This window comes from Nyctibius grandis, chromosome Z (assembly GCF_013368605.1).
Source record: "Nyctibius grandis isolate bNycGra1 chromosome Z, bNycGra1.pri, whole genome shotgun sequence".
Lineage (NCBI taxonomy): Eukaryota > Metazoa > Chordata > Aves > Nyctibiiformes > Nyctibiidae > Nyctibius > Nyctibius grandis.
In genome coordinates this window covers 95,572,962-95,600,767 of record NC_090695.1, presented here as the reverse complement: position 1 = coordinate 95,600,767, position 27,806 = coordinate 95,572,962, and the positions used below count along the sequence as shown (strand labels likewise).

The 27,806-nt window shown below is 38.7% G+C and overlaps 1 protein-coding gene across 1 annotated transcript in view; it reads right to left on the bottom strand.

Moving 5' to 3' along the window:
- SDK1 (sidekick cell adhesion molecule 1) overlaps positions 1 to 27,806 on the bottom strand; it is a 394,034-nt gene that overhangs the window by 107,166 nt on the left and 259,062 nt on the right. The window contains exons 14-18 of the mRNA XM_068422403.1: positions 22,193 to 22,329; positions 15,333 to 15,480; positions 14,326 to 14,466; positions 10,591 to 10,772; positions 2,412 to 2,527 (exon numbers count right to left, since the gene is read on the bottom strand). Coding sequence (XP_068278504.1) covers positions 2,412 to 2,527; positions 10,591 to 10,772; positions 14,326 to 14,466; positions 15,333 to 15,480; positions 22,193 to 22,329 — 724 coding nt within the window. The remainder of the gene's footprint in view (positions 1 to 2,411; positions 2,528 to 10,590; positions 10,773 to 14,325; positions 14,467 to 15,332; positions 15,481 to 22,192; positions 22,330 to 27,806) is intronic.

The window sequence follows — 27,806 nt, the reverse complement described above, 5'->3', positions numbered from 1 at the left end:
ATTTTCTACACCTGAGTCCCAACAGTTGGACTCCTGAAGATATTTTCATGCATTTAAAGTAGTGTTCTTGTCAGATGTGCTCAGTTCTTCCACGTTTCATTCATCTCAGTGGATGTTCTGGGTGATCAATATATTTTTGAGTGGAGTACCTTATGTGTAGGTACCTAAAAAAGGACTTAAAAAATTCATTTTGGCAAATGATGTTGAAATTTTAAAACAAATTCTGAAATCACCTTAACGGCTTAGGGGTTTAAAGCTTTAAAGTCCTTATGAAATTTTTATTTTGTCCAAAAATCTTTATCATGTGGCTTATATAAGCAAGCTAAAATTCAATTTTACTTAGTCAGTATCTGTGTAAATCGTGCTACTTGTATTGATTTCAGGCTCATAAACATGAATAGATGCCTGAAATTAATGAGCCATATTTGACACAGTTAGCCAATGTCTATAGTTTCTGGTAATCAGAAAGCACAGTTAGAGGACTATAAAGAGTAATTTTCTTAGGAATATTTCTTATTTGAAAAGGTGCACTTTACAACTTCTTGAAATGCAAAAAAATTTCAAAGAAAAGATAAAAATGGAAAATAGTTGATGCAATAGTAAGTTTTATTTCTTTTCTAAATCATCTTTGTGGATTACAATTGGCATTTATAACTTTGGAGGACTGAACTCCTTTTTGAGTACATTTCATTGTACAGACTTCAGGAAACATATGCAGAAAATAAAGGTGAACAATTTTGTCACTTAAAAGAAAAATGGGTTTAATCCTTAAGAACAGCACAGTCTAGCTTTGACTACTGATAATTTACAAATCATACAAAAAAACTATGCTATAGAAGTAACTGACAGAAATGTTCTCACACAGTCTTCGTACTTCAGTTCACAATCTCTATGAGAAACAGGAATGGTAAAGCTGTTACAATCTACTGCAATCAAAGAAATCCAAAGAAAGAGAAATTTTGATAATTTAAAAAATTTTCACTGACCACTGAGAGGTACAAAGCATGATTTTAGTTATTTTATACCATTGCTAAAGAAACAGAAACATAAATTAGAAGTAGCTATGCGATGAGAGTAAGGATCTTTAGACTGAAACTCTGAATAAAACAAAGAATAAAAATCTGAAATATGACTTTTGCAAATCTGACTGAGCTCACCATGCTTGGACTTGCACCAGAAAATTATAGTGCATTGCAGTTCATTGAGCCCAAAAAGTGCTTTTATTCTCCAGAGTCTGAACAGAAGCCAAGTACTACTTTTGTACTGAGCTTTCAGGATATACTCCTGCAGCCCTGTCAGTCACCTAGTCTTGAGAGCTGATTCTGTCTCTGGGAAAAACAGACATACCCATCTACATCTATATAATACTTCAGCAGTGGGATTCTGAAACTATTGCTGGTTTTTGAGAAATATATACATGGGAAAAATGCTAAAACTCCCACGCATACACCTGTCTCAGTTACTCCATCACTTTGAGAAATTCTTAGAGAAGGACCAAGTCTTCCAAAACTTCTAAAATCCACCTACAATCCCTCAATTCACAGCTTGTCTTCTGAACTACACATCCTTCTCAGCTCACCCAACATTCCCTCATCGAACACCTAAATCAACCTTCCTCCCTCCCTGCTCATACAGATACCTGTCATCCCTTTTCCTACTCTGTGATTCCTACAAGATTTCTCTTTGTTCTTTCCATGAATGTTTTTAAACCCTTCATTTATCATGCCCCTGCTGCCAAACCATTGAAAGAGTTTCTATTAAGCAGTCCTTCCTGAGAGACAGAAATAAACCACTCCAACTACCTCCTTAGCACACACTCCACTGGTCAAAGTACCAACAAGTGCTCTGTTAAGCACTCTCTGCTCTGCGTACTGTAATAGATATTGCCAGTTGCCCCATCAACAGGGACTTATCATGCTAACTCCATGTCATCAAGCATAATTAATAAATTTTACATTCTTATATCTCCCAAATCATCACAGTGGGAAAGTTAAGACAAATATTTAGTGCGATGTCTTGGTTCCTAAGGAAATGAATGGGAATTTTGCATTAGACTAAATAGACATCTCAAGGTTGATTTTCAGTGGCACAACGACATATCTCCTGTGCTGACTTTCAAACTGTTTGACATTGAACTGCTTTTTGGCTTTGGAAACTCTCCAGGTAAATGACAAAGGTATTAGGACTTCTAGCCCATGACATATTCCCTTTTCAGAACTTACATAAATCAGCAAATGTTAAGTTAGGAGCAACAACTTCTCAGTTCTCTCTTCATTTTGTGTAAGATACCCCTGAAAATATACAGTCATTTTGGAGATTCACAGGTTAATAGATTCAACTTCTAATTGTTATATACCAGGACTGTTAAGGCAAACGTTATTTGAAATTATGGAAATCTTGTTTCTATTTACCTTGTACCCTTGGTTAATACCATTGATGAACTGCTGGGGTGGAGGGTTCCAGAGGAACTGGATGGTTGTGGAGTTCACTGCTTCGACTTGTACATTCTGCGGTGGAGCTGTAGGCACTGCTCCCATCAGCAGAGAGGGAAACAACACAGAGAAGAGGATGGATGAGGGGACAAAAGAGAAAGATGAACACAGAACCCACTAACTGCCACTCACAAGTCACAAAGTAATAACAACCCCAAGAGAAGGACCCACTTCTCGTGAAACAGTAACCAGCAATGATTTGGAAAGAAGGGTAATTGGGTTAATGTCTCATTCTGTATCAGAGATTCTTTCAAGGGGAGGGCATGAAATGATTTCTGTAGCTTATTACTCCACAGATGAGTTTCTCATAAAGACTTGAGACAGAAGCTAGGTAATGATAGGTGAACACATCTCTTTCAATTATCCATCACTGCACAGAAAATCAACAGTTTCAGAAAGAAATTTCTTGAGTCTTTTAATACCACACAATTCCCCAGATCAGAAAAACAAACATGGAGTCCACAGAATTAGAGTTCTAATTGTAAATTATAATCTGGTGACAGCATCTGTTTATTATTTACTTCTGCTTGAAGAATTAGGACCAGTCATATCATATCCAATAAAGATTTTTCTTGGGAATTGAAGGTGTTCTCATTTTATCTTGATATGATATTCGTTCATGTATATTGAATTGATTACATATATTCTGAGCCAATATATCCTCTAATCTGCTAAAAGTTGCATAAGCATTTTATGCCAATGATTTAATTAGACAGATGTTTTCTCAATACAAAAGGAATCATGGAACATAAAGGCATACTGCCTTCAAACAACAAAAAATAACTCCTAAATATTTTGCCATTTAATACAATGTCTCTTTAAATACCTTCCAGGCAATTTCTTCAACTTATTGCTTTAGGATGTCATTTCTATAGCTCTCAGAGGAAATAGACAGGTCTATTTTTCTGAAATTATCAAGCTTATAGTAAGTTTAAGAAGAAAACTGATATTTGAGTATAAAAAAAATGGACTAATACCCTTTGAATCCTATAAAATAAGTTTAATAAAGCTTCAAAGATATCACTATTGACAGTCATGTGCATCTGTATTCTATGAAAGAGGGACTATCCACAAGTGGTTTTGAAGTCTGGAAAGCTTTGTTCCTCCTGCTTCTAAAGGAAAATTTCTACCAAAGCCCAGTGACCTACGCTTCTAAAAAGTATCCACAATTCCCACTGAGAAATGGTGGTTTGCTCCATACTTTTCAAAAACAGGTCACAAACTTTTAAAGCTTCAAAGTACTTTTGGAAGATGAGTCTTCGTATGGAGAAGAAATCAAGACATTGAGTTCAAAAATGTAAAAACGCCTCTTTTTCCACCAAAAGCTATGTTTGTTTGAAAAAGACATAAAGGGGCATTATTCTTAAGTGGCGTACAAGCTATAGGGACACTGCATAGTCAACAGAGCTAGGACAGTGTACACTTATCAAAGACACCAACAACCTAGAAACATCAACACAGAAAAATGGAGAAATCCTCAAAGACGTCAAGTTTGAAATGACAAGAACATCCACTTTCCTGCCTTGTGTCACTAAAACTCCCTGATGTCTACACCATGGCTTGAAAATTTAGCTGTGCACATTTTTTTTTTAACCTCAGAAACTGCATATCACTCAGAATTTTCTTGCCCCAAGTTAAAACTTCATGTCACAATTTATGAACTATGCATAATCATTGAGTTCTAAAACCAGAATTTATCTGATACTACTCTAAATTTTCATTAGAATCTGGGCCCTACTTCCTGCCATGTATCATAATTCCCTGTATGCTTTTGGAAGTTTATAATATTATTTTAATGACCTGTAGACATCATAAAGTTTTTGTAGTTAAGAGATTCACCAAATCATCCTGACATACAATCATATATATTAAAGTCACTCTACAGACATAATGAGCTGCTTTGGCTACATTCCCCTACTAAATGCATTTTTTCTTATTCATCTTCTTTGATGAAACTGTTTATTATGAGAGCCACAATACATATTTCAATCTACTTCATATAATTAATGGTTAATGTGAATAAGAATTTTTTAAAAATCTAAATTCTTACATTTCTGCATATTTGCATATTCAGATATTGTAACTGCCAGAGATTTCTTATTGCAGAAGAAAATCATATTAGAAGCCTTCAAGTTAGTTTGTTATCAGAAAGTCACCTGGATATCATGGATGGATTAATCTCCTTCTGTCAGGAAGGCTAAATCAGCTGAGCATCATCCTCTCCACTCATTCCTCTTCCTTCTGTTGAACGGCTACATCACAACTCTATTTATATGTGCTAGGTTGATTTTGTAACACAATTATTGTACAGAAAATGTATACACAACCCATGTGCTGTACACTGACAGCCACACTTGAAGAAACGCAGAACTTTGGCAGTGGTAGGATGAGGCTGTTTTTCCCAGACCAGAAGAAACACATACAGATGACAGAGTTAACAGTACAACACTCCCAGCAGGACACTCCCACCGCCTTTATCATTTTCCTGAAACACGAATTAGAATGTGCATTGCTGCTTCCTTTCTGTGGGCATTATTTTCTTCGGTGGAGGATCCCACGGATGCTTTGCAATGAATAGCAAATTTCCAGCGATTTCAATATCACAAGGATTTTATTCTAAGGGTTTGATGAGTCTTCTAGATACAATTCAAAATATTGCAAGTTATTTAAGAGAGGAAAAAACCTTCACCAGCAAACTCCAAGTTTTCATTCGCAGTCCTTACAGTCCTCAAAAAAGCTTGGGCAAGCACTTGAGGATAGGTTTACTACAGTTTTAGAAATGTGGATAACCAAGTGGATTAGTTATTTCTTTTAAAAAGGAAAATATTTTTCCTTCATTAGGAGATAATTTCCTGAAACAAGAATAAACCATCATAGTACAAAAAGTACCTGCTACAAGAAGAAAAATGGTAAAAATTATGGACAGAAATCATAGAACCTTTAGAAAGTTGGAAATCATGATTTATATTACAATTCCTCTTTGAACATCTTTATTAAAAAAAATCAACATCTGCGTCTCAATGCATTTAAAAGATGGAAAGAATATAGTCCATCTGATATGCATGAGCTTAATTATACTGCAGAAGATATAACATAATACATTTTTATATTTTTAATCAGTAAAATATTGGCATTATAATCTCAAATTTACTTCAAAGTGCCAGTATAAAGTTCTCCTTTTATGTCCTGATATTAAAGACTTCCTTGGGTATCTGAACAGTTTGCATTTAAAAAAGTAGTTTGACAGAAGCTAAATCAGAATTGACCTTCTGGTCACTTCAAAACTCAGATATATTTCCAAGATCATGGTTAGTAGCTTACTGAAACTGCAACTGTCCACATAAAGGATTTTCTAATTTAGTGGTAGATATCTATTCTCTTTGTACAAGTTTCTTGTTGTCAAGCAGTACAGAAGCTACCAATGTCAAATAGGTGTTTCAAGAGTAATCCCCAAGTATTTACACGCTCAGTTTTTAAACGTGTTCTTCATCATGTTTGCAAGTATTCCTAAACCATCTCACAGTGGAGACCCATCTGGGAATTGCAGATCAAATTGGTCAGGCAAAAACAACCGTTACTTTCTTCCTGATAAAGTTCACGTGGTTGGAAATCTGTTAAGAGCTCAGTCCCTGGGACTGCAAGTCAATGCACAGCATTCTAAGTAGAAAAGGTCATGGAAGCACTCTAGATAAAAGCCATTAAAAGGGTTTCGCTGACGAGATAATTGAGAGAAGAGAAGGCATTAAGGTTAAGCATGTGTACATGTAATTATTCTGCCTCTAGCTATGGGCAAATTGCATGTAAACCCCACAGAGATTCTGACAGCCAGACTACTGGTCTTACAGATAGATCTTCAACAGAGGCTTGTCGAAAAGTCTCCTACTCCTCTGGAGCTCCTGACCTTTGAGGTGGCAGCTTCCATGTCTCAATAAGGCAGGCTCGGGGATTGGGGAATTGCAGGTTTTTCTCTATGTGAAGATTTGGTTGTTCCTTTAATGCACTGGCTTGAGGTGCTGAGCTGCACATCCCCGGTGGGAGCGGTGGGGAGAGCCTGTTGTGGAAGCACTCCCCCACGCTCCTGGCTGACATCCTTTGCTGCACTACGGACTGCAGCAGGTGCATAGAAAAAGTGGTCTCTACAGTTCTACACATGCCAATATTTGACATTCAGTATTGCGAGATTCGGCACTAACTGATCAGTTTTTCTTCTTGCAGCTGGGAAATGCCTTCTTCCTTTCTGGCGTGCCTCTCACAAGGACAAGATTTTACTTCTTTCTTAAGAGCCGGGGGCCAGGGCCCTCACCAAGACAACTGCTATCTTAACAACCTTTGTGAAATCATTTAAAAAAAAAAAAAAAAAAAAAAGGCAGTAGATGGCAAGTGACACCTAACAGCAATAAAACAAAATCCAGCCACTCTAACTCCAATCTGCTTCTGCACAGGAGCAGCTGAGCCCAAAACAGCCATGGATGCTCCAAGGCTGTTGGTAGGTTCCCCAAAGGAAGTCAATGAGGATCTTTAAGATGTTTTTGCCAAGAAAGCCTAAAGAAAAACTAAGGGAAATCTCTTTTCACTGATACAAAATTGAGTGGTTGCAGAGGACACTCATTATTCGGAGATTCCTTTTTCAAGCTTATTTCCTACAGAAAGTAGGAAGCTTTTAGTTAACTAGGTTTTCTCTTGCTCTTCTGTCTCAGTCTTATAAATTTCTCTGATTCACTTCTTCCTGCCTGAGGAAGAAACTACTTTAGACCTGGCTAAACAGACTCATTTTGCTTTTATCCTTCTCTCCACACCATCAAGACTCACTAGTCTAGTGACTCTCCCACTCTGTTATTCAGGAAGGGCCTTTTGCCCAGACTTCCCTGGCCTTTCAAGGCATCCATGCACAGCACAGAAGGGAAAATAAAACAACATCGAACTGCATGTTGAGACCCATGAACTTTAGGACGTAAGACTGGCTTTTGGGATATGTATCAAAAGAAAGACATAGCACTTAAAGTAGAAACAATAGTGGGTTAATGTCAATGCAAAGAGCCTAATGAAAGCTATGTCTCTACGTATAAACCTTGCCTTGACTAAATCTGAGGAGCAGTGGAAGTTTTTCAAAGAGAGAGAGGTTCAGAAGTATTCATGCTAGTGGGATAGACCTAAAGTAAAGGATAGAAGCTTCTGCTTTCTCAAATCAACCTGCAGGAAAAGGTGAACATGTCCAATAGTACAGACCAGAGGCAGCATCGTCACCATCCAGAAAGATGTTTATATATCTCACAAAGCTATTCTTATATGAAAAGATATTGGGAAACTTCAGTTTTTCATACAGTGATGAAAAGCCCTGCACGACACTGTTTAAATAAGTAAAAATTGCCCTCTGCAGAAGGCTGGCACAAATCCCTGTGAAAAATAACATCAAAGTAAGGAACAGCTGGAGAAACTCTCATGAAGAAAGACCTATATATATAGAGCATCAAAGGATTAGGCTGAATATCACTCTGAAGAGACTTTCAAGATTTAGAGACAGTCAAACTGTCTGACCCTAGTGCTAGGATGTTCAGTGCTTTGCCAGTAAGTCTTTCTGACATTTTATCTAACTGACATTATGTGCCAGTTTCTCTACAAGTTTAGAACTTTCAGCATCTTGTGAGTTTGGCTACATTCTAGAAGTTGGTGATTTTTGAAGAGCTTTGAGTAGCTGATTAGTTATCAGCGGCTAAAGCAATGCCAGAGGACTAATAAGGGATTAATAGACTAGGTTCTGGTATAAATCCACAGCTTATATGGCCAGTCAATATTCCCTATGACAAAGATGCCAATGGGCTGATCTGCTCCCTGTGTTCATTTCCTGCCAGGCTTTGACTGCATAGCACACTTGATTAATACGAGGCGTTTCAGGTATTTTTCATCTGCAGATAGACAGGTTCTTGCCAGTATAGCTCACATCATTTAATGCATGTCAGAATAGACGTGGCACTGGTGGTAGTAGGAGAGGGGAATGGATGGGAGCGTGGGCCTTTGACATTTATCTCTGCTCCTATTAAAATCAGAATATGATTTACAAGGCAGTTTTACACATGACTTTTTCTTACTCCTGCTGGTTTGGTTTAGGAAGGACATTCCAGAGCAAGAAACAGCCACCGGCTTTTCCTATCATTTCCCATCTACAAAAAAGATCAAGGAACAGAGTTTCAGACAGTAGTGTACTACGTATGGAAACCTGGTATTAATCCAGTTTCAAATGATATTGATACCAACCACCCTCACACTTCTTTTCAGCTCTAAATGTAAAAAGGCTTCAAACTCTTTTTAGAGCAGATCGTGTGCTTTCAGTGACTTGCACAGTAACCCAGCAAGGCATTAGTTAGGAGATCCATGAAGTAGTTATTTACTGCTATTATTAAATACCGATATAAAATAAATAAGAAATATCCATTTTTTTTTTCTTCTATATCTACCCGCTGTTGAGCATTTAGGGACTACATAAAGACAAACAGGCCATTACAGGTTGTCCTGCAGTCTAAACACTTGCTGATTAATATGAATGCAGGATTGACTACACTTAATTTATAACAGAGGATTTATATCTTTATAAATGACAACAGACAGCCAATCAATAAAGGATGATAATAACAGCACATAATATCAAGGGAAATTAAAGAGTCAACTGCAAAGTTTAAGAAAAATAGTGTGAAGTCCAAACCTGAGTGTTAATGGATGGAAGGTTAAGGTGCTATGATAGCTTAAAATGCACAAATAAACAGAGGAATGAATTACAAGCATATTCACAAAAGAGATTAAAATTCTGTAGGCAAACCAATTCTCAGCAGAGATCTGGTCTTTAGTGGGATACACAAAACATTAATCCTGGCTGCAAGGAGAAGACTAAGAAAAACATTTCAAGGTTTGCTATAAATACTTCTAGAAAGAGGTTGAGTGTGTCTAGACTCCTCTAAACTGTGAGACTTTACATGCCCTATGGATAGCTTCCATCTTTAATTGTTCTGGTTAATTAGTGTTGCATATGAATAATCTTTTCTTAGAGATCTCCCTACACCTGAAACTATATTTAATCACATTATAATGTACTCCTAGTAACAACTAACAAACAACTACCTATTCTTCCCTGATTGCAAATTAACTGACATACTGTAAAACTGCAAGTTTTTAAAATAGTTTAATTGTTTTATGACCAATAAAGTAGAGACCATGTACTGTCCATTGCTCAGAATCCAGGACAATCCTGCAATTATGGGAATATATGAAAGGTTTAAGGGCCTGGTACTTAATTATCCTACGGATTTTTATACCAATCTAGAGGTGTAAACATGCCTTACACTGGTTGTAAAAAGTAATTACATATCCTTTTGTTGATGTAATTTATACCCTTCTTCAAGCATTTACCAGAAAGGTGTGGAGGAGGTGTAGCATAAAAATCAGGGCTTTAAAGATCATTTTATCTTCCTCTTTGCAAATGTCTGCACCATTCCCGAAATGCTACAAAACACCCTTTCTCCACAGGCTGTATTTCTCTCCCTACAGTTCCCTTACAATTTATTCCATATTTCTAGAACAAGGTATTCTGTGATTATCAGAACTAATGCAGCTGGTTTACTCGGCTTTTGTCTCCTATATTGCATACGTGGCATATTGCATATCTTGACCATGATAAACCCAATTCCGTGCCTTATTCTCTCTGCCTCTCCTGGCAGAGTAACCTCAGCCCCTGCCTATCACACATCCTATAAATCCACTCCACAGTACTCCAGCTCTCTTCAGCATTTCTATTTATTTCTTATGCTGTGGCTGACTCTGACCTGCAAGTGTGGTAACATGTCATCAGGAGGGTCAACAAATATAGATAATTTTTGCATTCACTCACAGCTTTTTCTACAACAGCGATAGCAGCAGAGTCTCATCTTGTCTCTACATAGGCATTTGAAATCTGTAGGTGTTTCCTACCCCAAGCTGTCTATCAAATTTGACTGAACTGACCATTCATTTTAAAAGTTGTTAGGTGGGATGACCAGAGAGTGCATCTCTTCCTTAGGAAACTGTGCTATAAACTGTAACTATAAAGGATATATTGGTCCAACTTGCTCACCTCCCTGTAAAGTGTACTCTGTCACAGGTCTGCTGAATGCTCCCAGCCCAGCTCCATTGTACGATGCCACCTGGATTTCATACTGGGTCCAAATGATCAGGTCTTTCACTAAGCAGTAGTTAATTTCTGCACTGGTGATGTTCTTATACTGGTATTCTCCAGGGAGGCCGGCCAGGCGATATCTACCATATGGGGAGAAAAATTTGCTAGTTAATTAGATGGTATCAATTATAGCAAATATCCTGACTAACAAAATAGCTTCCTTTGTGACGAGGCAATATGCAAACTTTTACAGCAGAATTATACAAAGAATAATGAAAAATAATCAGAAAGAACAGACTAATTCCTGATAAGACCATATCGTGTTTGACTGCTATAGTATTTATAATCTGATCTCTCTGAGATTACATGCTCAGGGCTAAACAAAACGGGTGTTTTATCCTGTTTTATGGTTGCAGAAAAATTATAGCTTTTTACATGTGGCTTGTCTAGTAAAAGTTGTGATTTAGTAGAAAAAATAGCCCAGATGTGATTTTTATCAGGGTGCTGCTGTAAATCAGCTTGAGAAATGTTTTTTTTCCTTCTCCTCTGAAATTTGAAAAGGAAGAGCTCCGAAAGCTCTGACCTTCTAGAGTCTCAGGCATTGCCATCTCTGGCTTCCACCAGGATTTACTTCACCGAATGATTAAAAAAAGGATGGAATACAGTTGCGACTGAAGGATTGGTTCAGCATTGGAATTCCAGGAGAAGGGCTGTACCAAATACGGAGGAGTGGTAAACATCCTGACAAACTTTCACCTGAGACGTGGGAACCTGAAACCCTGGATGTATTTTCCCATGTATAAACTCTACTGCAGAAAACAGACCCCCTTCGATGTGTCTCTTCAGGCCAAGAAACTATGGAGAAGAATTATAGAAAACAAACCAACCTTGCAAATCTGTGAATGTGAATAATACTGTTTGTTTTCCTTCCTTTAGGAAAATGGAACAATGAATGCTTACAATATGCTAATTCACAAAAAATCAGAAAAACAGAGATCAAGGGGCAGAAGGCATTACTGTTCCATGAAAAAGACAAATATGGAAACATTCGGATTTTTATTCACCACACAGCTTTTATGCTCTCTTATTCATCTTTTGCTTCACAGTAATCACCAAAAGCTTATTGACACAGTACAATTTCATTGACATCTTACAGTCAGATTTTAAATTAATCTAAGTTAAATTGGTGCAATTTCTACGACTAGACAACTTCTTCATGTATTTCAGCCATAGATTTTTTTTCTAAAGTCTTCTTATAAAGAGATCAGTTCTTAACCGCTGACAACCCCTCTATTTTCTGCTGAAGGGCTGCTTGCCTGACCATATTTTGGCATATTTAATATTTGTAATGCTACACTGGTGTGATTCCATTTATGAAATACAAATGGAAATAAAGAAATATCAGCCCTCAGCTGAGTTTATTGAATGTCTTGATCTTTTTCTACTTTATGTAATATCTACCTTCTCCTTTCATCTCCTGTGAAGGTTGTATGCTTCCTGGCAAAGTCAATTCTTTGTGCAGCAATGTTTTGCCTCACACCTAGCAGACAAGGTGTAGAGTGCTCCTATGATTTAATCTATTACGCTGTTAGCGTGGCACTCCTCTAAATGCAATACTGCCAGTGAGAAAAAGGGCAGAGGAAGGAGGCCAGTTCAGAAATGTCATGTCTTCATGATTTTTCTCTCCATGGACTTTGATGCATACTCCATGCGACTTGTGCAGTGCACCTTCACTTTTAAAGATCAGGTGTTCCATCAATTTAGTATCTTGCGTGTCTTGAGCACTGGGTCTCTGGGATGCATGGTGGTTTTCATTTTGCTATACCCTAACTCTACAGAAATCAGTGCAGGAACACTTTTCTTCAGTGCACATTGCTGTGGCCATACAATTTTGCTTGGAAGAACAGCCTGGTTTATTACCTGGGACAGTTGTGCTTTTTTATGACAATCTTAAATTCCTGTCGAATAAATTGTTTCTCTGCTCTGTAGTTGAGACAAAGCATGTAGACATCAAAAATGTTCACAGATTGAGCATAATGAATATGATCACTCTCTATTAAAATGGAAAGAGCTGTTACAGTGAGGACAGGGATCAATTATCTTCATAGCTGTTGTAGAAAATACATAAGGTAAACATTATTGGAAATGCTATATGGAGAAAACAGAACAGATTACCAGAAGTAGGAAGGTATGGGATTGCTTTCTCAAAGGACTTAATGCTGAGACTGGGTAAGACTCACTGGGAATAGCTAAGGAATTAATTCTATCATCGAGATTCCAGTTTGAAGGAAAGAACTGTGAAAACAACACTTGTACCCTGTGCAAATAGGTACCCAAGTCTCATGACAAGGTTTTAGCTATAGACAGAAGTTAAAGCACCTTTTCTGACCTGTCACTGATGACTGGCACCGCTTTCAGACTGAGGCCAGCTCTTAAGACTGCAGGCACTTGCACAAGTGGCTCACCACCATAATGGGCTCTATTCAGGTGACAGGGAGATTAACAGACTTCAGCTCTGCCTGCAGAGAGAAGGAACTTTCCAGCACTATTTTGGGAGCCCACCAACACTCTTAACATCATAGAAGCATTTCCATCTGTGCCAGCAAAAGTAGGAGCACAGCATGAACAGGATGTTGGCATTTACACTGTAGCATTTAGTTATCTTTTAGCAGGTCTGGAAGACACCGTATTAAAAATGTCAGCAGCCTGCCTACTATGGGCTGTAACTATGACTTGGAAATATGTCAGCGGTGGTGCAACGCTTGGGTGTTTCCCACAAAAATTCTAATTTAGATAATGCCTTCCTTACTAAAGGTGCGGCCCTAGCTAGCTGCTAGCCCTGCAGGATAGGTAGGATGCCAAATGAGCAAGTAAGCTGTAGTTGAATTGGGTAGGAATGAATAATTGAGTCACAAAAAATTACAAAAGGGAAATGCTCTGCAAAGTCTCTCAGTGTGGCAACACCCTTTCCAACACAATAAATCCTTTGTAAGCAGAAAGACTGGATGTATTCAGGATTCCCAGCTCAGGATTCCCAGTTACCTGCCTGAATCTGTTTCTTGTTAATACATACAGATGGGCCTGAAAGAATCTTTCTCAGCTGACTGATTTTCTAAACCAAATCAAGGTTTGCCATGACGCATGTGACCTGTCATTTCCTCTCTCCATTTTTTTTTGGCACAAACCTGAAATTTATTGATTCTATCCTTGCTCTTCCATAGTGCAGGAGCCCTGTTGTGTCTTTGATAAATATAATTAATCTTTCGAGCAGAAAGCTGAGATTGTAATAAGTAAATATACATCTGCAATGAACAGGCTGCACTGTACCAACTTCCATGTGAACACTTTTAGTACTTGGTGCTTCACTTCACTTGGAAAATGGAAAAAAAGCTATCTGAATGTTGAGAGTCTCCATAGGGAGCTAGTCCACTCAGGCAGTCCATTAGGAGCAGCTAACAGAGACCCCAGCTCCCTGACTCTCTAGTACAGAATTTAAGTGCCTGTACCCTTGTGGCCACTTGAACAAAGGTGTTTTCTCATCTGTAATAAGCCAGGGCAGCCACAGCATTTGTAAATACTAACTAATATATTTAATGGAATTAGAAATAAGTGACTCTTAAGTCACACCATTCTGAACTCCCTAATGCACACACGGATCTGTCTCCAGGATTTCCAGGTTAGGAAATTACTTACCTTAGGATGTAGCCATGAAGAACGCCATTATGTTCACTCTCAGGAGGAGGTTGCCACTGGACCATGATAGACTGATTGGTGCGCCCACTGGCCACTATGTTTTTAGGTGGGGCACTGGGGGGCTCCTCAGGTAGCATCAACCTAAGTACAAAAGAATGTGATGGAGGTGGGTGTTGAAAGAAATGATAGAAAATGTTTCTATTTCATGTATCCACTCCATGTGAACCAGTTTCTTTTATCAAAGTCTGAAGACTAGAAAGAAATATAACGCTGATCAAACTGCTGAAGACGTGCATGAAACAGTTACAGCAAATCAACATAATAGGAAATCAGTTAAGCAAGCAACAAGACAGACAAGCTGAGGTAACCTTATTCTCTCTGAATCACCCAGGCTGCTACAAGTCTTTAAAAAGATTACAAGCCTGAATGACTTAGAGCTCAGGTCCGGTGTCTGTGACTCCTTCCAAATTGTTTCTTTCAGCTCTTCCAATATTTTTCATATCAAACCCCTACATTTTGAAAAAGCCATTAGACTTCAGCTGTTCTGCAATTCAAGCTCACAGCAAGCTCTGGTTCACAGAAGAAGGGGGATGCATTTGAAACTAAATTTGATGAAGCCATCCTTCTATGTCGCATCTGGGTGAATTCCAGGAGTGACATTGCAATGACTGGCTGAACGCCGTACTCCTTCCCAGGCTAACTGCTGTGGCTTAGCACAAGAGCAAAAAAATAGTTCCAAGATTCTGCTCAACTGAGACTCTGGAAATATGAGGGCACCTCTCCCATCGTGTGCTGATATCCTGCATCGGCTAATTGCCATTATCACCAATTACTGACAGCTGCAGAGCACTCTCCAGAGGCCTGGGTAATGCTCACTGCTCCATTCCCCAATTATTCTGCAAAAGATAACTTTATTTTATTCATTCACAAACAATCAGCAGGATTTTTCCTCACAATAATTCTAGGTGATTGTACCTTTAGTACATAGATATTTATTTTTACTGTACCTGCTGGTCTCAGAGCTGTACTGGCCCTTTCCCACCTGGTTAACCGCACACACCCTAAACTGGTAGGTTCGGGCTGGAGTTAGTCCGCTCACAGTGACACTGGTCATCTTTGGGTCAAGATTTGATAGGTGAACCTTCCAGGGAGAATCTGTTGGAATAATTTACATGTGAAAAAATGTGGAAGTGTTTGTTAAAAGCCCTGCAGAAATGAGAAAACCCCTCTGACTGCTCAGAGCTCTTTGTGCTTGTTTTCCTCAGAGGAACTTTGGGAAGAAGTTTCTTTTCAGCAGAAGAAACCTTCCTGTCAGCCCACACGGTTATGCAGATTGCACATTTGTCTACTGGAAAGTGATGCTGCACATGTCATGGCATAATAAATAAAAACTATATTCATTAACATTTTAATAAAAGAGGAAACAAGCATGATAAAGACAGATGGGCTGTGTATTTCACAACCCATCTGTTTGGCAGGCCATTACACCACCACACCCATGAGTGGCTCTGGTGGAAGGACTGTAATGAAATTCACAGCCAGTTTGGAATATCTTCCTACCCAGCTTGCAAGCAGGTGTAGAAGCGTGACTCTCTCTGCCAAATCAGCCCTTTGCTGTAAGACCTGAGAAAGCTTCTGCTGCAGATTCTACATGTCTGCATTTTTTTTTTTTTCTAGAGATAGTATATGGCATTCGGTCTAATAATTTCCTAGGAAGGTTCCCTGGTATAAACAGCCCTGGCAGCACTATAAAACCCTTGCTGTCATTTCACATACTTGACATACTGAGCTCCTCTGATGCCCAAATTACATTTTCAAGTTTTCAAAGAGGCCAGAAATTAAACATGTTGAAAATTAAATATTCTGACTTCCTTTCTTCGTAGCCTCATGTCACATATTCTCCCTGAAGTCATGGCTGAAATAGTCAGGGAGAGGTGACATTTGGTCTGTGTTGCAACAGTACAGCAATGGAATTAGACAATTTAAAGATTTGTTCAATTTTTAAATAATACCAGCTGTTTTCATGCTCCCTGCTCAAAATTACTAACACTTCTGGAAATTACTGAGGAGCTAGCTGTGGATTTTGGCAACGTATCTGTGCATGTTGCTCATCAGAAGTGTATTGCAGCTCCTGGCAGGTCACCTGGACTTCTGCTTCAAAATGAAGATGAGACGTCCCCAGTGTGGAAAGCTGTTAAACTTCACACCAAGATGTAAACCACTAATTTAGTGCTTTTCTGGCAGATTCCTTAGCAAGTTTAAGTCCCCTAGGGTGTGATGCCAGCTGGGCTATAAACACTGCATCTTCAAATTAGTCCAAATATATTTATTCTAGTAACGGCTTTCCAAGAACAAAGTCTTTTTTAACAGGAAAACTGACACAGCAGAATACTGGAAATGCTGGAGAGGGACATTTGCACAGCAGTCAAGTTCCATCGTCACCGTTGTTGATTTACCAGCAGCCACTTCGGCTGCAAGATCTTGATGGCAATTCATCTTAGCTGAACGTTGAACTTCTTTTAGAAAGACCTTAGAGGAAGCACACCTATGCTATCTAGAAAAGCATTGGTTAGGAGTTTTTTTGCACTCTAGTTCCTTCTGAATTTTATCAAGCTTCTCTTGAGGCTTCACAAACAACTGTTCACCTTGTTACAGCCAGAGTGCACAATAACAAATCAAGGTAAGCCGAAGTTAAGGTATGGCTGAATTAGTACACTGCTTGAAGCAACTTCCTGAGGAAAATGGAAAAGCAGACACCAACAAGAGAGTGAAATACCCTTGTATGAGCTACCTGGGTAGTGGTCCATTTCCTAGAGCATTTTATTTGTTTACTGCTAGTGTAAACATCACCTGAGAGTGCTTAACCCAAGCAGCTCAATGTAGTGAGCAGTTTGATTCAACAACAGGGCCTATTAATCTCTTCAGCACCTTGGGGCTTTGCTCTGTTTATATGCTGCATCTGTAGAATACTTTATTTATTCTTTTTCCTCTCCTGGTGGAAGATAAAAGATCTGGCAGGAAGAGAGATTAAACTGAAAACTAATATAAACGAAGCCTATTCATCTCCTGGGCACTCTGATTTGTAAAGGAAAGTGGTTTGGGGGAGGATTTACTCGCTCATGGAGCAGTGGATACAGTGAGTGTGCAGAGTATCTTTAAAATTTAAATGTCAAGTCTTTTTTTTGACAATCAATAAACTAAACATTTCGAAAGGCTGTTCTCCCTCCTTAAATACACAACAGACCCCAGAATTGTACAGAAGCTTATTTTAGTGTATAGAAGACTAATTCTGACATCGAAAACATGCCATAAAATTTTGAACACCGACTTGCTTCTCCTCCAGGGATGACTGTCACTCGTCTGTCCCAGGAAGCCTGGAGAAGCTCCATGGTGACAAAAGACTTGCCAGGTCAAACTATTAAATAAGACTCTGTTAGATTGAACAGACTGTGCTAATCCTTCATTTAACTTAAGCTGCCCAGAATGTACTCTGGGCTTTGCTTGCTTGCTCTTCCACTGTAATTGCTACTGTCTGAAAAACTTCCATGTTTAGCTGTCTATCATCTTAAGGATATTGGGTGTTTTGAATTAACTCTGCCTCTCCGAGTTCATTTATTGGAAATGAAGAATCTCACAGGCTACTCTCCAGTTTACAATGTGATTTGGGGGATTTTAGAAATTACTTTTGCTATGTCAAGAATTTTTGGATGTACTTCTGATACGTTTAGTAACATTGGTTACTCACCAAGAGGCATTTCTTCTATATTTCCCTATCTACCTCACGATTGATAATGAATTGCAAATTCCTCAAAAATCACTTCTAATTTGATATTACAGATTAGATCTGTTGCAGAAAGCCGATTGTTGCAGGTTTGGGGTACATTTCCATCTCCTTCCTTCTCCAGGGTGCTTTGCATAGACAGTAGTATTGGAATTTGCCGTACTGATGGAGTTTACTGAATTCATCTTTCAAATCTTCATGACAATATGATATTGCAAGAAATTCAAATAAAAGTGAAATGCTTCTTCCTTTGTTTGGTAGGACTTCAACAAGATCTACCAATGGCCTGAGAAAAAGTATCTTTCAAAACTATCATATATAGATCTGAGTCACAGTTGTAATGAACAGCATAGTTTTACTTTGATTTTTGCAAAGATTTATCAATGTGTCCAATTTTTATAATTTGACTATTCCTACCAAATTTAGGATGACAATTCATAGGCTTTAAGTTAAGCATGTAGAGATGCTTTTCACAGGAGCTTTTATTATTTCCTCATTGGCACAACGTGATGAATCGGAGTTATATCATTACATCACACAGCACAGATATCCCAGAATACAATAAAACAAAAATGGGCTTTTATCTTAACTGTACTCAGCAGAATTCTTTAAGTATTAATTCATTTCTTCAGATAAAAGACTATTCAGAATAATTTTTGATTAATCCCCAAAATCTAAACCTCTCTGAAATAAAATAAGCATACCCCCTTCTAACTCCATGAAGATACTTCATTGAAATTCCTAGGTATATCACGACCGGGGCTAAACAGGTCATGAAACATCCAAAAATGATATTAGTGCAAATGACAGCAATACATGGTACTATTTATTTGAAATTCCTATTTCAAATGAAGGTTCACAATCCTGGCTCTGTGTGGGCAGGAATACTTAATGACTGTGTTTCCCTGGAACTGTGTTTTTCAAATTAGATTATAAATTTGCCCCCAGATGTTTAAGGCCATATGTCTCAAGTCACCCACAGACATGGTCTACTGTGAATACTTGTAATTTGAGAATTATTGCATTGTGCCAAATACATTCATTTTAAAAATTAGGTGACTTGGTGACTAGAGTCATTCATATTACCAGAAATTTATGCATATGATCTGCCACTGTTTTTTTCCCTCTAATAAAAATAAGGTTTTTATATCTCTTTACTGAATTGATATTAATGAAAAGGAGTTCTAATCCATGCCAGGTGGAGTGACACGCCTCTCTCTAATGCAGCTAGTAATTAGTCCCCTGAAATTTACACTCATTCTTTTGAACCCTCTTCAGCTACTTCTCTGAAACAGATACTGTTATTATGTATTCATTTATGGTACATGCTTCAAAACATACAATGAATCCTAAAGCTATTAGAAAATTATTCAGAGCAAAACAACTAAAAAAAAAAAGAACAAAACTAGGCTACGTTTTGGCACCTGTAACTGCAAAGTAAATCTCATGTATTAAAACTCCACCGAACTAAGAACAAAGTCTCCTGTGCAGTTTTGCCAACTGGAAAATAAATCATAATTCTGATGTCCCTCCCTAACCTTTACATATACGAAAGCAAACGGGGATCAGGATGTTAAGCATATTGCACTGCTGCTGACAGGGAAGGAGCTACAAACGCCAGCAGATGAGCTCATGGAGGGCGTACGCCGACTCCTTGACAGTTGCTCTTTCTGCAGCACAATCAGGACCGACAGAAAACCTGAAAGGAAATTTTCTTTGAAAAGCAAAGAGAGATTCTGCACAGTCGTATCAGACAAAACTACACCTACACAAGATCAAATGTCAGCTTCGTTCACAAACATCACTTGGGATGTGGGGGAACAAAGGAAAGGTGGTGTTTTCCAAAGGAGTAGGAGGTCTATAGAAACTAAATATTAACCACACGCTACCGAGATCAAAATAACTCTAAGAAACAAACACTCCAAGAAAATAAGACAAGACAGTGACAATATGCAGACATTAAAGTCAGCTTTCAAAACCAAAGTCACTGTTGACATTTTTCTACTACTCTGTTGGCATCCATAAAGCTGAGCAATAATATATGAAATGAGAGAACACAGCAACAGTGGAATATTCAAGGGCTTAGATTCCTCTCTGCCCTACTTCTATGAGTAACCATTTAGACAGCATACATAAAAGCAAAGTAAATAAAGATAAAGATGAAAACTGAAAGGACAGCAAGATCTAGAATATTTCTGGGAGTTAAGATGCTCAATTCACAACAAACCTGGTCTGTGTTTGTTTTTTTGCAGCTGCAAGTTGCTGAAGTACATATACCTATGCTTCGTGCTAATGAGACTCTCTCAGTGGTAGATTCCAATGCCATCAGCCAAAGTTATTTGATCTATCATGGAGTGAGCAAGGGTTCACAGGATCCTGTGGAGTTCTGAGGGACTGTCTACATGATTTCTGGAGAACTATTGTTGGTTTTTGCTGAGCCTTCTATAAATTTCAGTGAATGAATTATAGCATTTTCAAAATGATGGCACATTTAGCCCATTCCTATACTAGAACAACTGCAAAGCATCCTTGCTGGAAAGTCACTTGAAGATCTTTTAAACTTCTCCTGGCACCAGGTGAGCTGCCTCCTCTTTTAGTGACTCTTCCTAATCGATGCAGCCCAGCGCAAGACCCAAGTGCAGCTCTGCCAACTCTGTGCTGTCTCTATGTAAATACAGCTCTAGTATCTTTGCATCACGCTTCCCAGACTGGGAGTTTATTAGCTTCTCTTTGTCAAAGCCAGGGGGAAACACGAAACACAAGAGTAACGTCCTTGGGCGACAGAAGAGGTAAGGAAAAGCAAAAAGGCAGTTACTGGTCTGTAGTCACTAGGAGGGGAAGGAGAAAAGAGTAACAATAAAAAAGGTGGTGGTGATAAAAAGGTAGCGAGGGGGCGTCAGTGCAGAACACTGACTTTTCTGAGTCATTTGTTACAAAAAGATCAGGAGTCTTTGCTCAAAAAGAACTGTTTTAAGGACAGCAGTCCTGGGCATGACTTGGGAATTCTGCTAGGATTAGAAAACTGCACTTTGCTTAACAGATGTCAAGATCATCAGTTCTGGGACCTCCACATCTGAAAAGTTATGCACTCCAGCCAGCAAAGCAAAAGGGTTGTATGTGATCTGAAGCTCAAGCTTCATCTCAAGCTCTCTGAGCAGCAAACCAAAAAGCTACTCTCTAGATAATCAGAAATCAGGACTGTTTCACATTCAGTTATGCAGCAGCTAATTTCCACATGTCAGAAAAAGTGATGCTCTTAATTTTCTCATCAAGAATCAATTGTTAGGCTTGGATTTCCAGCTCCTACGGTGATAGAGATTAGAAAGCATTGCCAAGGTGACCAATTTCCACATAACCTCATCTTTCCATCAACTCCTAAAGAGGCATTAGCAGTGTCCCTGAATAACCTTGTAAACCAAGAGCCACAAAGGGCCAGGCATACAGCAAGACAAAACTGTGAGAAGCGGCAATTCACAACGACCAGGTTTGTAACCCACGAAGCTAGATGCTTGGGTATCTTATAGTTAAGCGTCCTCAACCACCTACTTAAAAGGGTGTTAAATGATAGCCAGGGGGAAAGCAGAGAAAATATATGAACCCGTATACAGTTAAAACAGTAGCTCCTATTGACATCCAAGTTTGTTCCTCTGACAAACAAATGGTTCCTTATCATTCTGCCTGCACTTTTTCAGGTAAAATTGGAGCTCTGAATGCATCAGGATATCTACAAACCCAGAGCAAAAGACAACAAGGGGAAGAAATAAAATACGAGCTCTGTTATTTTACAGATGTCAAATAGAAGCACTGACGAATGAGCTGTGGTGCCTCAAGTCTAGCTGGCAGTGCTGGAGGTGGAATGAAGGCTTGCCTGTCTAACAGTTCCACCATCTCAGGCCTCTTTTTGTTGTTTAACTCTCCCAGTGTGGGAACAGTTGAGTGTAAAACCCAGGGCTTTCCCTTCACGCACACTGTCTCTCATTTAGCCAACAACAGTAACATTTTGTTAGTAGCTCTGGTAAAAGGTGAGTCTGAAAGGCTGAATAATTAAGAAGAACATGAGGTTGAAACATATTTGACTTTACTCACTGTTCTCAGAGAGCTCGACCATGTAGTAGAGAACAGGGCTGTTTCCATCAAAGGGACGCACCCAGGAAAGCATCACGCTCCGGCTGAATGAGGAATTTAGAGTGGCCAGAAGATTCTGAGGGGAATGAGGCAACTCGCTGTTAAGGAAAAGAGAAAGGGAGAAAAAAACGCACAGCAGAATCAATCTACATTTCATTCAGCTACAGCCTTACAGGCAGTTAAAGGCACATGACATCAGACTTGTATGATGATAGATATAAAACTACCAGCAGCTATTGTACAATTAAATAAATGAAAAACATCTCTGAATTCCTCACAATTTTATCTTATTTGAAAAAAAAAAAAAAAATGCTGAAAGTCCCAAGGCTGATGCTTAGAACAGCTAATGGAAATGTTGCTAAATGTGGAAAAAAGCCAATTTTCGTACTGTTTGTGATTGAGACAAGTTGGTCAATAAATTTCCTCTCTCACTTTTTTCCCCTTCTTACAATGATGTCCTAGCAATGTGACAGCAGTAATACATATAAACAGTAAAACACATGGGAGATATGATTTAACATGGAATTTTTCATACTCAGGGAAGCAGAAGACATTGACACTATTCATATAGAGCTACTAATCAAAATTACCATATGTATTCTCAGGCTACAGAACAGCTTGATTTACTCGTAGATTCAGGCTTATCCTGTCATGGGTAGAATCTCTCCTTCCTATAATAAGAATTTTTTTGGAAGCACACAACCAGAAAACGTAGAGAAAATGCCTGCAGAAACCCCATGGAAATACAAAATGAAACATTTAAAAACAAAAATAAAACAGGAAAGTGGTAAGAGCCCTTCAGCCATTATATTTGACCCTGATTTCTGCTCCGTATCATTCTGATTCCTAAGGAGGACAAGGACCTGTTTTCACCCATTCAATCTACTGCTCCTCCCCAGGAAAGCTGAGGGAAACCCTTCCTCAGCGTGCACCACTGCTAATCTACTCTGGCCAGAGTGGAAAGCTGCAAGGGTGCTTCGCATGCTTGATTTAAAAATGTAGTAATTTCTGGTTGTAATGTATCACGCTACTGAAGGCTTACAGTTATTTAAAAACCGCAACTCCTTAGCCACTCACAAAAGTAACTACAGACTCTGGCTTTAAGCCAGAACAAGAAATATGTCCTGGATTTGGGTTTCTACTGGAAGACTGAGGAGCATATGGAGACCCAGACAATAGTTTTATTATCTTTCTGTTAAAACTGTGTATGCTTTTGTTTACATGTTTATGACAGCTACATGCTGTGGAGTTAATGCCAAAAAAGAAGGTTGCTGGAAGAGCCAAGGAGTGGCAAGAAAAACAGACAGATAATGAGACAGCACAAGTGGAAGGCATTCACCTGCCCACCTCTCTGTAGGCTAGAAGGGTTGATGCTTCCTAAGGCTAAACCTGAGACTCAAAGTCTCGTCTCATCTCATTTGACTTTAAATGCCTAACCAAATTAGCAGCACGGCCACCGCAGGCTCTTTCTGCAGTAAACATGGAATGACACCTCAGGGTGTGATTCAGATCTTAACTTCATTAAATCACTCACTCAAGATGCTTTGATTATGAGGAGTTTAGGCTGTGTTCTCACTTAGGTCTGGGCATGTACCAACCAAGCTCCAGACTTCTGATGCACAGACAGGTAAGACACAGTCAGTTTTAGAATAGAAGAAACATCAAGCACAGGAAGGAGTATATGTATAGGCCCAACAGAAGCAGATTTTGAACAAAGCACCGCAAACGTTTGGATAAACAGGTTTAGGGAAGGGGGAGACCTGGAAACAAAGTAGGAGGACAGCTGGGCTGCAAGACAAAATGGCAGAATAAGCCTGTGATTTGAAAAGTGTGGAGTGAGGGTTTAAGATATGGCCATTTACCCAGGGACTACAGTGCTACTTAATTTTGAATGAAACATTAAATTATAATAAACATTAAACCTCCACACAATTTATCACTATGTCCTAGGCAAGCTGGTTGGAAAAGTGTTTTTGTGATTAAGTTGGCAAATGAAATTACTGAAGAGAAGAGAGTGAAACATCTTCTTGTGACATGGCTTATGGAAGTCCCAGTCCCTACTTCATTTATCACCAGGCCCTGTGGGGAAGAGCTCAGAGAAGGGCTGTGGCTTCAGCTTCTTCCAGATGATGATGCTTACACAGGGAGCAATGTAAGAGGGATGGCTGAGGAGGAGCTCACAGCAAACCTACCCTATGTAGCTCCTTTTCTGAGAACTAAACAAACACTCCTGGAATATATTAAGGATATTTCCAGGGTGTGCATTTACTAATTAATCTTGTTTCCCTGTATATTTAGAAGAGGATTGAATTCACAGCTCATTTGAGGACAGAGGATACGTGACTACGGAAGACTTTACAGCTCAGCCTCTTTTTCTTAGGGTACAAGTCTCAGAAGACTTTTGGAGAAGAGAGGACATTCCCTTTTTCATATTTTTTAATGCACAAACTGAGTTTAAGCATGGGTTTTTTTTCCTTAGGATTTGGGTTTATTTGATTATTCTCTTAGATTGACACAGAATGGTAATCAGTCAGCAGCGTGAAGGAAACAGGCACTTTCTGTTCAGACAGAGATTGAGTAGCGTGAGCTGCAGCAGCCATACAGTACACCTATCTCCACTAATATCATATTCCTTAGCCATATGTGTCCACACTAAACAGCAACAGATGGTGCTTACAGATTTCAATCCCTAAGGCAGACATAACAAGTGCCTAAGAAACACACCTGGACAGAAATAAATATTTAAAACTACAAAGACATTTCAGCACAGAAGTGTACTTCTCTCTTTGTAGTATACAAAAGCAGAGATTAATAAATAGTAATTCTTACTTCAGCAAGCACTTACACTTTGTCCCCTTCTCATTTGCTACCACATACTGTGTGGAAGGGATGATAAATGAGACCTGTACCACCATGATGAATATTCACATTCCCAAAAAGAGATCATTGCTTCTTTTTTTCCTTACTCTTCCTTGCTGTTAACATCCAAGAAATCATTGCAGGGAATAGTACCTTCAACGCTTCTTCAGAACGAGAAGGACCTCAGAACTGCTCAACTTTCAAACAGGAAATATCTGAAGGATTTTTAGTACAGGATATCTTAAGACCTCACTCCTCTAACGCTGAAGAGTTGCACGGAGGCAAGTTTTCCATAACTTACTTTGTATGAGAGCAAAATACATATATGGACACTTAAATCTGTAACTGATAGATAAGCCCAGGGTTAATGGCATAGCCACTAAAGTGACCTGAGGGGGCTCTGACAAAGCAATTAAAATAGCAGATTTGCACGAAAAGAACATGAAGTCATTGTGACAATCTAGGGGAGAAATACTAGCTGGTCGCAGATGATACATGTTCAAAACAGAAACCCTAATGTTTTGAGTCAGCTCATCACTGCCAGAGGGCAGCTGAAAAATTCACTCAGCAAACACATAGAGTGTTTTATAAAACTAGCTAAAAGCAGACTATTTGCTGAGGGAAATAAACCAGACATGATTTGGAGACATTTCTGAGAAAAATGGTCCAACAGCAGGTAATTAGAGAGACTGTGACTGAAAAGGGGATTACTAAAAAGGCAAGGGAGATTAAACAAGTTTTCTTGTCAGTTTATAAAAAGCCCCGCTCCTATTTCATAAATGATTTCCTAAATCAGGTCCACCATACAGGTTTTACTCAGGAGCAGGTGGTTCATCTGCTAGACTCGATAACGTAGTAAGAAGTTGAGGCAGGAAGCCTAACAAAACACTCAGCCCTGATGGCTTTGCTCATAAAAATTTATTTTTAATTCAAGAAACATGTCATCTGTTGCTCAAGACTTTCCAGTTTCTCTTGCAAAAGAACCCTCTCCAATTTCTAAACACAAGAAGGATTCTTACAAGGCACCCATTAGTTTTGAGGCTTTTTGTCTCTTGCAGGCCTATAATGGAGGTGAATTTTTAAATTAAAGCCTTGACAAGTCCCAGAGCACGCAGATTTATTTCCCATTTCATTTTGGTGGTCACCACAAGCTCAAATCTACAGATGACTTGGGAAAGGCTTTGGAATTTTATGCTTTGTTTTTGCTAAAAACACCTCCATTTCTGATATACCTTCAATGATGAACAGACACAATTGTATCTCTGAGTGTGTTTCCGGGTGGTATTTCTCTTTTGAGTATCAAGTGCATTTAGACTCGGCAGTGAACCTTACTTCTTGGATGACATCTCAATTGGCAAAATAAATAGAAGCTTTCTTTCTAGTGAGGAAGGAATAATATATTTTCAAGTTTGACATCCTTCCTGTTTTCACTCCCTGCAGAAAGAAAAAGAGATGGAGCTACTGGAACAGAGGGATATGGGATCCATATGAAGTTTGCAATGAGACATCATTTTGATTTGTTACTCTGTATTGGTCTTATTGATTGTATTTTTAGCAATCAAGCTATTTTTTTAATGGGATGTATTGGGAAGAAATTGGAAGAAGTAGCAATTAGAAATACTCTAGTAAAAAGGGTATCAAAATTCACGTATAAATGATTGACAAAGGCAACACTGTGTATTCTTGGCAACCCACTGGGTTTTATTATAAGTGGTTAGCTCCCCTCTCCTGCTTTTGAAGAATACAGAAATATAACAGTTCTTTCTCTGGTGAAAGAGAACTGAAAGAAGATGAACTTGCTGCCAGGAATAAATTGTCTATTTTTGTATTACATTGTCCTCCCCATATTTTTGCATAGAGAAAGAGCCTAAAAGATTTTGCTATATGTTGTGACATAACAGAGGCTTGTACAGGGCTTTGATTTTCCAACAATGCAGCATTACCATACTTTTCAGTCACATTCATACAACAAAGAGATTCTTTAGTATGGACTTCAGACACGCTGATATTGAGCAGCAGGTATCATCAGGCATAGATAGTGGTAATTCTGCATATTTTATATACACTGAGAACCCTCAGGATACTTTGAGCTGGAATCAGCACAGTTTCCGGTCAGGTGAGTGATACATTGTAATAACTCAGCTTATGCAGCTTTAGGAACAAGCGGTTTTTCCTCTATATGTATTTCAGTATGGTATTTACAGGACTATAAAAGTAAGCTAAATGAAGCTGGGATGTTTCATAACATAAAATTATTTTCAGGATCAAATCCTATGACTTGGAGGAATGCAAAAGAAGCACAAGCTCTTCATCAAACGACCTGCAAATGTTTCTGTATTTGCAGTTGAGAAGCTCTGCTAGGAGGAAAAAAAAAGTAAGTAAAAAATAAAATCTATCTCTTGCAGAAGAGAAACATCACTCGCAAATGTTCTACCTCGTGCAAATCAAATCAAGGGATGTACATGAAGAATAAACCCATTTAGAAGGAAGAAAAATGAATGGAGTATCTTGACTAGCAATTAGTTTCTGTGCCCAAGTACCATCAGTACAAAATTGATGAGCAAGGTAACCTTTGGTTGCACTTTAGCAAGTTCTTCATTAGTTTTCTGGCTTTCCTTTTAAAATACTTTATTTCCTCATAGACATGCTGAGAAAAATGATCCATCCTGCTTGCACCACCAATGTATACCATGCTGTGCCATCAGCCTATGTTCTT